The sequence below is a fragment of the Sitophilus oryzae genome, unplaced genomic scaffold (genome assembly GCF_002938485.1).
Source record: "Sitophilus oryzae breed Bouriz unplaced genomic scaffold, Soryzae_2.0 scaffold_1241_pilon_pilon, whole genome shotgun sequence".
Taxonomy (NCBI): Eukaryota; Metazoa; Arthropoda; class Insecta; order Coleoptera; family Curculionidae; genus Sitophilus; species Sitophilus oryzae.
Window position 1 is genome coordinate 1,258,443 of NW_022145884.1, and position 14,643 is coordinate 1,273,085.

The 14,643-nt window shown below is 34.3% G+C and overlaps 1 protein-coding gene across 1 annotated transcript in view; it reads right to left on the reverse strand.

Annotated features, from left to right (window-relative positions):
- The window catches only part of LOC115874192 (hemicentin-1), a 418,393-nt gene that overhangs the window by 154,234 nt on the left and 249,516 nt on the right, over positions 1 to 14,643 (reverse strand). Inside the window, exon 8 of the mRNA XM_030889291.1 lies at positions 12,410 to 12,540. Coding sequence (XP_030745151.1) covers positions 12,410 to 12,540 — 131 coding nt within the window. The remainder of the gene's footprint in view (positions 1 to 12,409; positions 12,541 to 14,643) is intronic.

The window sequence follows — 14,643 nt, forward strand, 5'->3', positions numbered from 1 at the left end:
CTCATCCTGCCTCGAACCGGCGTGAATGAGCAGTGTGTGTCAATAGACTTTACACCTTTGCCTTTGGACAACAGCACGATACAGAGTTTCGAACCGGCCACCCGTCCATCCACTAGTATCGCCTTACGTCGCTTAACTTCGATGTTCTAATGGAAACCGGTGTTTCGACGTAGCTGGGCCGTTGCCCAGGTCTACAGATTTTATGAGAACGACAGCGAGTGGTTGAATAAACGAAAAAAATAATAATGTCGATTTTTGTCAAGTTAAACATAGCATTCTTTTCGGGCGCGCGCTGTTAGGAAAATTTGCATTTTACATTAATGCACCCGCTCTATCTATCTAAATTATTTTTCAGCATATTTAGTGCCGCTTTATTTAAAAAATAAATGTGTTTTTGCCATTTTAAATAAAACACCCGGTATATTATTACATTTTTGAAAACTACTATCATATCTCATAGTTATACTATTATAATAACCTACTCTTATCACTAAAAATAGTATTTCTAAAACAGTTTTCGAGATAAAAATAAAATATGTGTAAAGTTGAAAAAGTATTATATCGTTGGTAAAATCAAAGTTGGAATTTGGGTTATACAGTATGTCCCCGGATTGTCTTTACCAGAGGAAAAACTTCTTTATTATTGACATTTGCTTGATCTAAAATGGTTAATCCCGTTTATACTTTTTCAAATTTTCATACGATTTTAAAGAAAATTAAGAAAAACATAAAAATAAGGTTGAATTTTTTGAGCGCCTTTTGATTTTTAAGACTTGTTTTTCTTAATTTTTCCTAAAACGGTATGGAAATTTGGAAAAGTATAAACAGGATTTTTATGAAGAATGTATTTTTCTCAAAATATCAACAATAAAAAAGTTTTTCCTCTTGTAATCCGGGGACATACTGTAGTTTAAGGAAAGTCGATATATTCGATTTGTCGAAAGCTACTGACTGGAGGGAAATAAATAAAAAATAAAAGAAAATGAAAGTCCGAAACTCTTTTAGTTTCAATACTAAATCATTGTCTACCACATTCAAAGAAACATTATAACAAAGTAATTACACTGGAAACGTTGATTTAAAAATAATTACACTAAAATTACTTACTACACTGATCATGACTTTATAATTATTCCGCTACACCCATTAGCTTTATGGCAATGCCTTTAGCTAAATGACTCCCACGACAGACGGGGTAATGTGCCACTGCATCGTGAGATAAATAATAAACATGATGTTGTTAAGGCCTTGCAAGTTTAAGCAAAACCATAACTTACTATATGTAGGTGATACTGTGTTCAACAATTAATAAAAATAATTTATACATTATTATTAGAAATATTATAGCCGGGATTACGATTTACTCTAACTGACATTATTACACTAAAAAGAGAAAAAAGTCAGTGGCGTACATGCTTTTTTAGAAAAATATTCCATTGATAACCCATATTCACGTCCCTGGTGAATATGTCGACACTTATTTAGCTTTAAAATATGTCCCAGTTCTAGTAACTTTTTTTTCGAAACGCTAAAAGTACTTGGAATAAAATTATAATAAACCGAAGAAATATTAATACTTTAACACCCTGTAGCAACGAAACAAAGCAGATGATCGAACGTATATTGATATGAAAAATAAATCTTATTTTTACGTGAAAAATCTCTCCACGAGAGATGACACATGTTTTTGAAACACCCTGTATATCACTCTTTTCCAAAAAAAATACAGGTAGTATTTGATGGAAGTATGGTGTTCATTGAAACATATAGTCTAGCATCAAAGATTTGTAATGTTGAGTTATATATATCCGATATACATAATTCGCAAATTTTCAGTTTATATTTATTTCCATTACTTATTTATCATACTTTTATTAAATCCCATAGATCAAATTATTTTTAAAGTGTTAAGAATGTAATGTATTTAAAACTGTTTTTGCTTTCTAATTCTTTGCGACAAACAAGGAATATTCTAAAAGGACTTTTGGTCCGAGTGGCGACAAATTAACGTTGATTACTCAAGACAGAATCACAAAAATAGAAGAAGAATTTCGATTCCACTTTTAACACTAACTCTCGCGTCCTTTTTATTCGTTCAATAAGCAACGTTCGCTTTTTATTCTTACAGACATTCGTCCTCTGGCACCAGTCTTCCATCAAAGCGGCGCTGGCTTCCAAACCGAATCGCGAGGTTTGATATTTTTCTTAGTCGTTTTCATTCTATTTTGAAATCGATATGATTCGTCTCACTTTTTAGTTGACCCATGCGTATTTACCATCTACATGCTTTTTCATTCGCTTAAAAACAAAATATAGTATTTTTCTGAGGGACTGAAAGGCGAGCACAAAAAAGTTTCTCAAAGTTTTTTAACAATAACAGGTAATGAGAAGGTGTCTTATATTGCAAAATTTTCAAAAGACCCTGTAGCTCAGAAACAAAGATACCTATGAATATTTTGTTTACAACATCTTCCGTTTGACAAAAAGTGGGACAGGTTTGTGCAGACCGCACCCTTCTATCTTCATTAATAACGGAGATACCGTATGATTTCAAGCAAAATAGGATACCATGCAGGAAGTGATTGAGAATAAAATACTTTAGTATTCTCCCCATTTTTTCGCGCTTATTTCCTATTTGAGCCAACAACTGCTTACATATTTTCTTTTTCCTCTCGTCAAATTTATCGCCCTTTTTTCGCTTGCTCCCTCTTCCGCTCTACAAGAGCAATGTTTTATTTGGAATCGAAACAAAACGGATAGAGAGTAAACACGCACCGGTTGAGTAGAAAGCGGAGCGAACTGAGGCCGATGTGATTGGAAAGTAAAGCGAAAAGGACGAAGACAAATATCGGACTTTGCGACTCCGGATCGAATCTAACGCCGCTTTGATGAATGACTGGTATGGGCAGATGAATGTATGTCAGAATGGAAAGCGAATGTTGCTTGGTAAAATAATGGAGAAGCCAGAAGTTTGGCAGCTTGGGTGTGGAAAAAACTACAACAAAATTTTTGTATTTTTTGAAGCATAAAACTACATACTATAATAATTTTATATATCCTTAGATTTTTAGCAACAAGAGAAAGTTATGCAAGTTTGAAGCATATCAGTCGTATTCCTCGTACTCCTCTAATATTTTCATCAAAGATCTTTTATAAAAGATATTTGACAAAGAAATTTTATAGTCTAATACCCACCTTATTAAAAAATCTAAATAAATTTCCTATAAAAATTATTTATTCCTCATTATGTTTAGTATACTTTAACCTAAACCATTTTAATTGTATTGTTTCTTAGGGTTTCGTACATCAAAAGGAAAAATGGAACCCTTAAGTCCTTTTACTCTGGGTGCTTGTTCACCAAGAGATAGAAGGCAGTGAAAAAGCAAACGATCTAGCTAGAAAAGGAGCGAACACTCCGCGAGACTTAACTGTATCACTTTTGATGATAATCTTTAGTGAAATAGAGAAATTGTTTCTCTTGCTGTCAAGAACTGTACTATACAGGGCCCATCAGTAAGAGGATGTCGTCGTCGACCAATGTCGTCGTCGTTGTCGAAGATATAAAAAAAAGTTTTATATAGGAGTTGCACAGTTTATATAGGGGCACATCCTAAAAATATTTTCTTGTATACATAGTGTCAAAAAAAGTTATGATAAAGTTTTACGTTTTTTTAAATTGTATCTCCCATTTTGTTGTAGATAAACTAAGCAGTTTGGTGTTGCCATTCTATTTCTTATTTACTAAAACTTTGGTTAAAAACACTACATCCGAAAAGTGATTAAAAACTGGAGTGAATTTAAATCTATTAATACTAAGCTATACAGGGTGTCTCAGAAATAAGTGCAAGTATTTTAACTGGTAGAATAGTTCAACTCCAGAAACACGCTTATGAGTTTTTTTTCGCCAAAAAAAAATGAAAATTTGAAAGCTAAAGACGTTTTTAACTAACAGCTAAAAAAATGATTTTTTTTAGCTGTTAGTTAAAAAACATAATTTCTTGATAATATGGCAACATAGGTATTAGATTAAATTTACAAGAAAGAAAATCCAGAAAACATCCAGTGGTTCTCAAAATTTTAGTAAAAAGTCATTTTTTTGGAAATTTCCAAAGTAAAATAACTCCGTTATTTAGGACTTATTTGAAAAACGATAAAGATAATATGTTTCTTTTATCGAGATCTACCACCCCTTAAAATACTTGCACTTATTGGGACACCCTGTATATTTTCATAAACAAGGATAACAAATAAACCCGCAAAGGAAAATATATATTATCTTATACCGGGGGAAGGGAGGGGGGATGCGTCTCAAAAGTGGCTCACCCCCTATAACTTTTTTATTTTTTCAGATAAAAAAACGATATTTGGTATGTTAGTATATGACATAAATTAGGATTGATTGACGTATTCAATTGTTTTTGGTCACTTCCTGTTTCACCGGAAATGACTACAACTTTTGATTTTTAAATAGCACCCCCTCGGTATTTTTTTACTTTATTCGATAGAAAATGATATTTTGAATAGAATGACATTTCATATGTCAACTTTTGACACTCTCGCTTAATAAAAAATTGTATTTTAAAATTCAATCTAGAGTGCCATGGTTATGATAAAAAACACTAATCCTTGAAAAAAAGGAGCCTTGGAAAAATAGATTTGACCGTTTTAGTGTCTTGTCCTAGCCAGTTAGATAATACTCAAATCGTATTTTTAATCATATCTCAATTTTTTTCAAATGGAACGAGGTTGGCTCATTAGCATATATGGAAAAAGCATTTTTTTACGAATAATTTGATATCACACACTTGGTATTTCGAGTCAAATTTTCGTTACGAACCGCAAGTTATAATTTCAAATAAACCATATGCGAAAATGTCAAAAGTTGACATATGATATGTCATTCTATTGAGAGTGTTATTTTCTATCGAATAAAGCAAAAAAATACCGAGGGTGCTATTTAAAAATCAAAAGTTGTAGTCATTTCCGGTGAAACAGGAAGTGACCGAAAACAATTGAATACGTCAATCAATCCTAAATTATGTCATATACTAACATACCAAATCTGGTTTTTTTAACTGAAAAAATAAAAAAGTTATAGGGATGAGCCACTTTTGAGACGCACCCGGTATAAGGTAATATTTATGATAATTTTAAGGGCAATTTGAATTATTACTAATAATATATCATTTGTCATTTTTATGAAAATAGCTGTTACTTCCTTTAAAAATTACATCATTTCACAGAACATTTACAGGATTTCTATGATAGTGCTATAGCACTAATTTTCTGTTAAAACAAATATCATCAAAGAAATCGTTTCGAAATATTTTATAAAAGATCATTGACAAAAAAAAGAAATATAGTATAATAGCGGCCTTATACCGTATGATCGAATTAAAACGGCGTCAGCGATGGCCATGAAATGACGACATTTCCCATATAATTTTACATATAAAATGACAGCGATCTTCATTTCATAGCCATCGCTGACACCGTTTTTATTCGACCATACGGTTCTAGCAATGTAGAGGCAAATCGAAAAGTATACATTTGCAATGAAATCATAAAAAATATAAACTATATAGAGTAGGTGAGTCCCACTCGCAATTCACCATTTTTTTCTTGTATTATTTATTATTAATGGTAGGCGTAATTATCACATTACGCCTACAAATCAAAACACATTATCCACTTATACCAGCTGAAAGTCTAAATAAAGTTTTCTCACAAAACAAAACATACTGTTTATTATTCTGCTCTTTTTAGGCGCTTATTCCGTTTCTGATTCAACAGACGTCTACATATTTTCATTTCCCACTCGTCAAATTTATGGTCTTTCTTTGGCTCCGTTTCTTTCCGCTCCTAAAAAGCGATGTTTTATTTCGCTTGGGAACAAAACGGATAGAGAGTAAACACGCACCGGTTGACTAGAAATCGAGGCAAACTGTGGCCGATGTGATTGGAAAGTAAAGCAAAAAGGATGAAGACAAATATCGGACCTCGGGTTGGTCTGTCGAAGCGTCGGACGTTGTGATGGATTATTTCTGCGAGTGGATGAATGTCTGCTTCAATCAAAAGTAAATTTTACTTATTCGATAAATAGAAAAAGGCCAAGGTTAGTGACCAGGTCAGTAAGGAAATTATTCCTATAATCTCAGGGTTTGATTCTTTTTTTATCAAATGGAATATTATAGATGCATGTACAAGAAGCGGCTTACAAAAAAAATTGTGTGTGCAGTATGTGCGAATATTTGAAGTGAAATCACTAACAGTTATTAAATTAAGGATTTGAGGGATATCTTTAAAAAAGTATAGTTTGAAATATTATAAAAGTAATACGTGCCGAGTTTGATTTCAATGGACCTATAATTAAGAAAACTCCTGATGATTTCGTCCAATTAGAAACATCGGTTCGAAATGTCGGTCGAGGGAGTCATCCTCTAGCCCGTCCCCAATTATGCCAAAATCGACCCACATTCTTCTTCAATATCAAATCCTCAGTCCCACATTAATGAAGATCTCCAAAAAATCCTCTGCGGGTATTTCGCCAATGCAAGAATAAAATAGTTATTTTTTGTAAACACAAAAAATAACATGGGACACAGGGCACAGAATAAATTTTAATCACGCTAAAATTATAATGAAAGAAGCAATAGCTTCCAAAAGAAACATAAAAGAGGCTTTTTTAATACAATCTAATAAAAATAAATGTATTGCTCATGCATCTGTAGATGTTAGTAATGTATGGCAATCGCTTCTTTGATTTTAAAGAACATAACATAAATAAACATAAAATACCTATGTAAAAAAAGAAAGTTTGGGACTTTGTGGTTTTACCTTATTAAGTAATTGTTATCAGGTAGTAATTGTTAATTTTGAAGTTTAACTTGATATAATGTCATTTTAACAGAACGTCAACGGTTTTTGTAGACGTATCTGTTTTAAAAAACTAGAGTGTTCTCGTATAGTTGAATTTAAATATTTTAAATAGTTTTTTTCTTTATTTTTTTATTTTTTTGCTTCCGACGACAGACAGAGATAAACTTTCCGAAACGTTAGGCATTTTTTTGTTCGTTTAAATTTTTATAACTATAAACAAAACTTCTGACAAGTAGTTTCCGTTTGGGATTAACGCCAGAAGTGTTTACAAAAAATAACTATTTCATTTTGTAGATAATCATTCTTGTAGTGGCCGAAGTAGCGCAAGCAGTTAGTGTGTCGATCTGCGGTGCGAGGATGCGATGGTACTGGATTCGATTCTCAGCCAGTACGGTCGCTTTATTTATTTAAAAAAAAATATTGATTTATCTAAATAGAGCTCAACAAACCAAACCAAACCAGACCAAACCAGCGAGCAGCCATCTCAAGAAAGGCAAAGGCAAACCACCTTGAGTATATTTGCCTTGTACAGTGTGTCCCATTTTGGTTGAAATCATAGGGTATCTCCGTTATTAGTGAAGATAGAAGGGTGCGGTTTGCACAAACCTGTCTCACTTTTTCGTCAAACGGAAGATGCTGCAAACAAAATTGTCATAGCCCTCTTCATTTCTGAGCTACAGGGTCTTTTCAAAAATTTTGCAATTTGGGACACCCCCTGTATCTCTGTTATTGTTAAAGGTATCGAGAAGGCGAAAACTGCTTATTGTAGAACTTTTTACGTAGAATACAGTGGCGTAGTCTGTTTTTCTACCAAACAAATATTTTTGAAAATATGAACTAAAGTTATGTTTTTTCAAATGGAACACCCTATATATTTATAAATCATATGATCTGTCTTGCTACGCGCTTCTCAAAAATATATATCACTCTATATTTATTTTCACTATTTATTGCAATATTTAAAATATATCATTTTCTTATTAGTAGGCCGTGATAAATAACAAAATATCAAAATGGTATTTACTAAAATAGTCATACACATATTAAAATTTATTTGGGATTGATATATTTTACTTTTGAAATAACTGTTACCACTGAAACTGTGAATATATTTTTCTTCTTTTTATAACGGGATGGGTTTGCAAATATCTAAATCTTGAATTATTAAAGCATTTTTGAGGTGTTCGACATTGTTGTAGTGCCCACTATATATTTCGTATTTCAAAAATCCCCAAAGTCAGAAATCGAGAACGGCGAAATCCGGGAATCGAGGAGGCTATCAATATGCGTTCATTGGTTCCAATTCATTGATTTGAAAAATAATAATTTAACAGTATTCTAATGTTCCCCATCTTGCTGAAAGTATATTTCACGTAAATTAGCTAAAGGAATATCTAAAATTTCCGATACGATAGATAATTCTTACGTATACACGTATTCCAAGATTTACTAATAGCGGTAGAGAGTTAAGTTTCCTTAATATATAAAGAATTTATTAGCGGCTCCCAAAATAAAACAAGAGACAGATAGCAGTATACTTTTAATAATTCTTTAGTTTTTTTTTATTATCAATCATGGCCTACTAATAAATATGATCTTTTTAATAAAAACTTTTAAATATTGCAGTAAATAGTGAAAATAAATATAGAGTGATATATATTTTTGAGAAGCTTATGGCAAGACAGATCATATGATTTACAGGGTGTTCTATTTAAAAAACATAACTTTAGTTCATATTTTCAAAAATATTTTTTTTTGGTAGAAAAACGACTACGCCACTGTATTCTACGTAAAAAGTTCTACAATAGACAGTTTTCACCTTCTCGATAGCTTTAACAATAACAGAGATACAGGAGGTGTCCCAAATTGCAAAATTTTCAAAAAGACCTTGTAGCTCGGAAACGAAGAGGGCTATGAAAATTTTGTTTACGGCATCTTCCGTTTGACAAAAAAGTGAGATAGGTTTGTGCAAACCGCACCCTTCTATCTTCACTAATAACGAAGATACCGTATGATTTCAAGCAAAATGTACCTGTAACTATGTAAACCCTGCACAGCCTCTCAAATAGTGCCGTTCTGATTCGGCGATAAACTGTAGGTCCCGTGTACTTGTGAAACACTTATGACACACATCACAAGTACATGCGAGAGGTAGCCGACGCTCTGTATAGAGTATGGCACTGTAAGAAGAAGAATGTTTAACTACGCAACCGCTGATCACCAGCGATTAAAATACTGATATAGAAGATCAAGCAGAAGATAGCGCGGCTAGTTATAGTTATAGCCGTAGCCAGCTATAGTTACAGTAGTCACAATTATAGCTACTTAGTTGCCATCATCGTCATCGGAAAAATATCAGTATCTTGGCTGTTGGCTGCATGCGGACTGGAACCCTGAGCGAGAAATTAGAACAAGAATAGAAAAAGCGCGCGCAGCATTTCTTAAGTTCAAAAACGTACTGAACTGCAGAGACATCCAACTGCAGCTGCGTTTACGATATGCAAAGTGCTACGTATGGTCCGTTCTGCTCTATGGGGTGGAAGCGTGGACCATGAAAACTAATACTATAAATAAATTAGAAGCCTTTGAGATGTGAACATACAGGCGTCGCTTGAAAATATCGTGGACCGATAGGATAACTAATGAAGAAGTACTCAATATGATGCAGAAGGAGAGAGAACTATTAAATATAATTAAAAACACGGAATACCTCCTACTTAGGACACATAGTTCGAAATGAAAAATACAACATTCTGCAGCTCATACTTGAAGGAAAAATAGAAGGCAAGAGGGGAATAGGTAGAAAACAGCTGTCATGGGCCAGAAACATCAGACAGTGGACTGGTCTGAAGACCATAGGAGAGCTCATAAACACCGCAAGAGATAGAGACAGGTTTCAACATGTGGTCGCTAACATCCAGTGAATGGATAGGCATCTGAAGAAGCAGAAGTTGTCATCGTGATGGGTATTAAATATTACAGTTGAGGGTTGGAACCTTTGGTGTTAAACAGCAAAATAAAAACACTAAATCACCACAATACACCAAAACACTTTTACTTTTACACTGGACGCGCGTTTCAATCTAAATGTTCTTTAAATCTAGTTAATATTGATCTTCAAACTAGAAGATCAATATTAACTAGATTTAAAGAACATTTAGCTCAGATAAGATATGGTAGACCGGATAAATCTTGCGTTGCCGAACATATTGTTGATAAAGAACATTGTATAGATCTTAATAATTTAAAATTAATTAAACAAGTCTCAAATTACAGGCAATTAGATGCATATGAAAGCATCAGAATTAATAAATGTAAAGATAGTATGAACAGAGACAACGGTCCAATTCCTTCAAGTTCTTTGTTCCTACTACTCTAGTGGCGGAAATCTAACTGTTACGCTCAGTTGGCTCTGACTCGGTTGGCTAGTTTTTGCCACGCCCACTCGGTGCCCACTGGGCGAGTATATAAACGCTCAACTTGTAGATTGTACTTTAGTTTATAATCATCTGCTGATGATGCTAACATGGTTAGCGAAACGCGCATCCAGTGTAAAAGTAAAAGTGTTTTGGTGTATTGTGGTGATTTAGTGTTTTTATTTTGCGGGTATTAAATACATATATATTTATGTAAGTACTTTCTGTAAAGGAAAAGCTTTGGAATTTTCTCATTTCCATTAATTGTTATAGATTTAATATTATCTAATTCACAATCGAATAAGTATACAGACCGGACCACCGTAGTAGTAGCATAGGCAGAACCGGACGAATTAGCGTATACCCGTCCGCCGGATAATAAGCAGGCGAAAAAATGCGATAAAATAAAAATAGGTATATATGTGACAAGAATGTTTCAGAATTTGTATTTATTAGTGTTTTAATAATATAGATTCTAGCGACAGCTCTCGTGTAAAATTTATTTTTTAAGTAAAATAATGGATGTTTACAAAGTTTGTGATAAAATTGAAATTGTAAAATGGTGTTTCCAAAATAGGTCTTATCGGGATATACGAACAATTTTTCCACAAATTTTTGTAAACAGGCCAATTCCATCTTTACCTACTCAAGAGTTATTAATAATTTTGAAACACATGGGTGCGTGTCCCCACAAAAAGCCTGATGTGTTGATTAATGAAGAACAGGAGTTAAAGCAAGTGTTCATTTGTGCTACCGCGGATCAAAATCCCACGTTTTCAAGTAATCAAATTGAGGTAACAGATTCTTCACCTAGCAGGCCAAACTCAAGAAATCTTCCACGAAGACCAATTTCGGCGTATGGTGTTTTGTGAATCTGTAATGGAAAAGGCCAATTTAGATGAAAACTTTATACGGTGTATAATTTTTACCGACGAATCAAGTTTTCCTTTATTGAGTCGTCATAACCCTACACAAGTACGATATTGGTCTCGGGAAAATTTGCACAGATATTTTGAGGTACGCACGCAATACCCTCAAAAGCTAAATGTTTGGGGTGGTTTCGTAGGGAAGCATATGATTGGTCCATTTTTTATAGACGGTAATTTAACTGTTACAAAGTATATAGACTTGTTACAGCAGCACATTGTCCCTAGGATTCGTGAGTTATTGGGAGAAAGATTTCACAATGTTTGGTTTCAACAAGATGGTTGCCCTGCTCACAATGCCCGTATTGTTCAAGATTTTAGTTTTTTTATATTTTATTGATGTAGTTTTTAATTTTAGAAATGAGTTTTGGGTTTAGAGAATTTATTTATTTTAAGTTTTGGCTTGTAAACACGCTGAAATAATACTATTTTTATTTTAAATGTTACCTTAAGTGAAGCTAAACACTTAAAATGAAAATAATAATTACTCGGCACTCCTCGCGTCGTATTCCTAGTCAAGAGTAACGACCGACCCGTCCAAGCACAACTGTAACTGCGTACTGCTTGACCAGCCGACTAGATACGAGGCGCTTCCGCGCTTCCCCCGGCAGTGAATCTCGAGTACGAATAAACGCAAATTCGTCCGGCAACCTGCTATGTTACTAGTAGCCTGGTCTTCTCTGTATGTGAAGTATATTATGTTGTTTTGAGAAGAATTTTAATTGAGACTTTCTGCGGGTGCAACTGGTTAGTATTTTGAATTGTTCATGGGAAGTAACTGGGATCAGTTACTTGTTGACCTGTATATGTTTTTTAAATAGCATTATTCACTATTTTTGAACTAGATCTAACAATTTATTCATATTTCTATTATTCCTAAAAATATAAAAGGACCGAAAGAGTAGAAAAAACGTACAAAAAATAGCAGAAAACCATCTTTTTTTAAGTTTATTTGTTGGGTTACACGTTTTATTTCCCTTTCTGTTTTTTTAAAACACCCCTCTCTACTGCAATTATATCGTCTCACTCCTGACAAATACCTTTAAACTTACGATTTAAAACAAAGATCACACAACAACGCTTTCCTATCTTAACGTCGCTGTCGCCTTATTGCATCGGGAAAACTGTAGCGTCTGAACCGACAAACCGATTTATCCGTGGGGAAATTCGGAATGGAACGTCACTTACGTCATGATACCAGTAATAACTGTGCGGCTGGGGCCGGGCCTGGGCTTTGCAGCGCAGGATAACGTCAGTTCCTTGGCGGACGGGCGTCGCGGCGACATCCGAATCCAGCACGACGGATACCCTGGGAGGATCTGAAACAGAGAAATTTATCCCGATGAAATTTAAGTTTTAGAAATAAATTTATTAAAAAACAACACTATACTGGGTGCGTCTCAAAAGTGGCTCACCCCTATAACATTTTTATTTTTTCAGATAAAAAAACGAGATTTGGTATGTTAGTATATGACATAAATTAGGATTGATTGACGTATTAAGTTGTTTTTGGTCATTTCCTGTTTTACCGGAAATGACTAAAACTTTTGGTTTGTAAATGGCACCCTATATATATTTTTACTTTATTCGATAGAAAACGACACTCTGAATAGAATGACATATGATATGTCAACTTTTGACATTTTCGCATATGGTTTATTTGAAATGATCACCTGCGGTTCATAACGACAATTTGACTCGAAATACCAAGTGTGTGGTATCAAATTATTCGTAAACAATGCTTTTTCCAAATATGCTAATGATCCACCTTCGTTCCATTTGAAACATTTTCAAACATCATCAAAAAAAGCATTTTCTAACTGGCCAGGACAAGACACTAAAAATTAATAATTAATAAAATTATTATTAATTACTATTAAATTAATAATTAATAAAATTAATGATTAATATTAATTATTAAACCTTAATGCAATCCAATTAACACAAAGACTTTCCAGCACTGTCTATAAACGCATCCTTTCCTTCTTCGGTCACGTCAACAGCAGCGGGCATATGGAGAGACTTGTAGTGCAGGGAAAAATTGCAGGATCCCGTCGCCGAGGAAGATCGCCAACCAGGTAGGTGGACATGGTTGAAAAACTTATGAATACCAACCTGGAGGGTGCCGTTCGAAGAACAGAAAACAGAAAATTGGAGACGGGCGCTGCGTGCGGCCGTCAGGTCCTTTGATCCAGAACCAGAGCCACTACACGTCGTACGAACTTAGACGAGGGATACAATGGAGACTCTTAAGCAGGTTAGAAGAGTTGGATTATGCAGACAATCTATGTGTCTTTTCCCATTCACATACGGATATGTGTCAAAAAGTTCTTAGACTCCAAGAGGATTTAAAGCTAATAACGTCGGTCTTCAATTCAACGTGGCAAAAACCAAAGAAATGAGGTCAAATAGTCTCAAAAATCAAGATCTGTACCTCTCCTACCAAGCCATCAAAAGAGTTGATGAATTTCAGTATCTGGGAAGTATGGTTTGCATGGATGGGGGCACGGAAAAAGATATAGAGGAAAGAATCTTGAAGGTACAAAGAGCTTTTGGTATGTTGACGTAACTCCTCCATATATACATAACAGCAATGTAAAATCTATTTTGCTTTGTGGATGCGAAACATGGAAGGTTACTCGTGGTCTCATGGATCGCCTGCAGGTTCACAAATGTCTTCAAAAGATTGAGAATTTTCTGGCCCAATCAAATTAACAACGAATTACTGTGGAGAAGAACATCACAAAATCAAGTAGATATCGAAATTAGGAAAAGAAAATGGGGATGGATTGGGTACATTTTGCGCAGACCACACAAAGATATTGCAAGACAGGCACTTGAATGGAATCCACAGGGAAGACGCGCCAGGGGAAGACCAAAAAACACCTGGGAAGGAACAGTAATCTCTGAACTGAAGCCCAAGAGATTGGGAAGACATGGGGAGAGATCAATCAGGCAGCCGAGATTAGGATTAGATGGAAACATTTTTTTGTCCCCCTAAACAGCCCTATGTCCCACAAAGGGATGTAATGTAGGTCCAAGCGATCAGTTACCTGCATGACGTCGACCTAGATATATTTTTATATAACATTATATTATTTAAACAATTAAAATATATCAATCGGGTCGACGACATCAGATGCAGGTATCGCCATGTGAGTGGAATTAAACTGTATAATTGAAACTGACCACGATGAAAGGACTAGTATAAAAGAGTATGCTGGAGAGAGCGCAGTTAACTAACTTTAACTTTAACTAAGATTTACTAAGAGGTATTATTTATTATTAACAATAATAAAATTATATAAGGATTCTTGCCACTTAACTGCTAATATAGAAATTTAATTCTACGCTGTGTTTGTAATAATGTAGATCAACCTGCTCTCACTACCGGTTTCGGAGCCCTACTCCATCATCGGGTG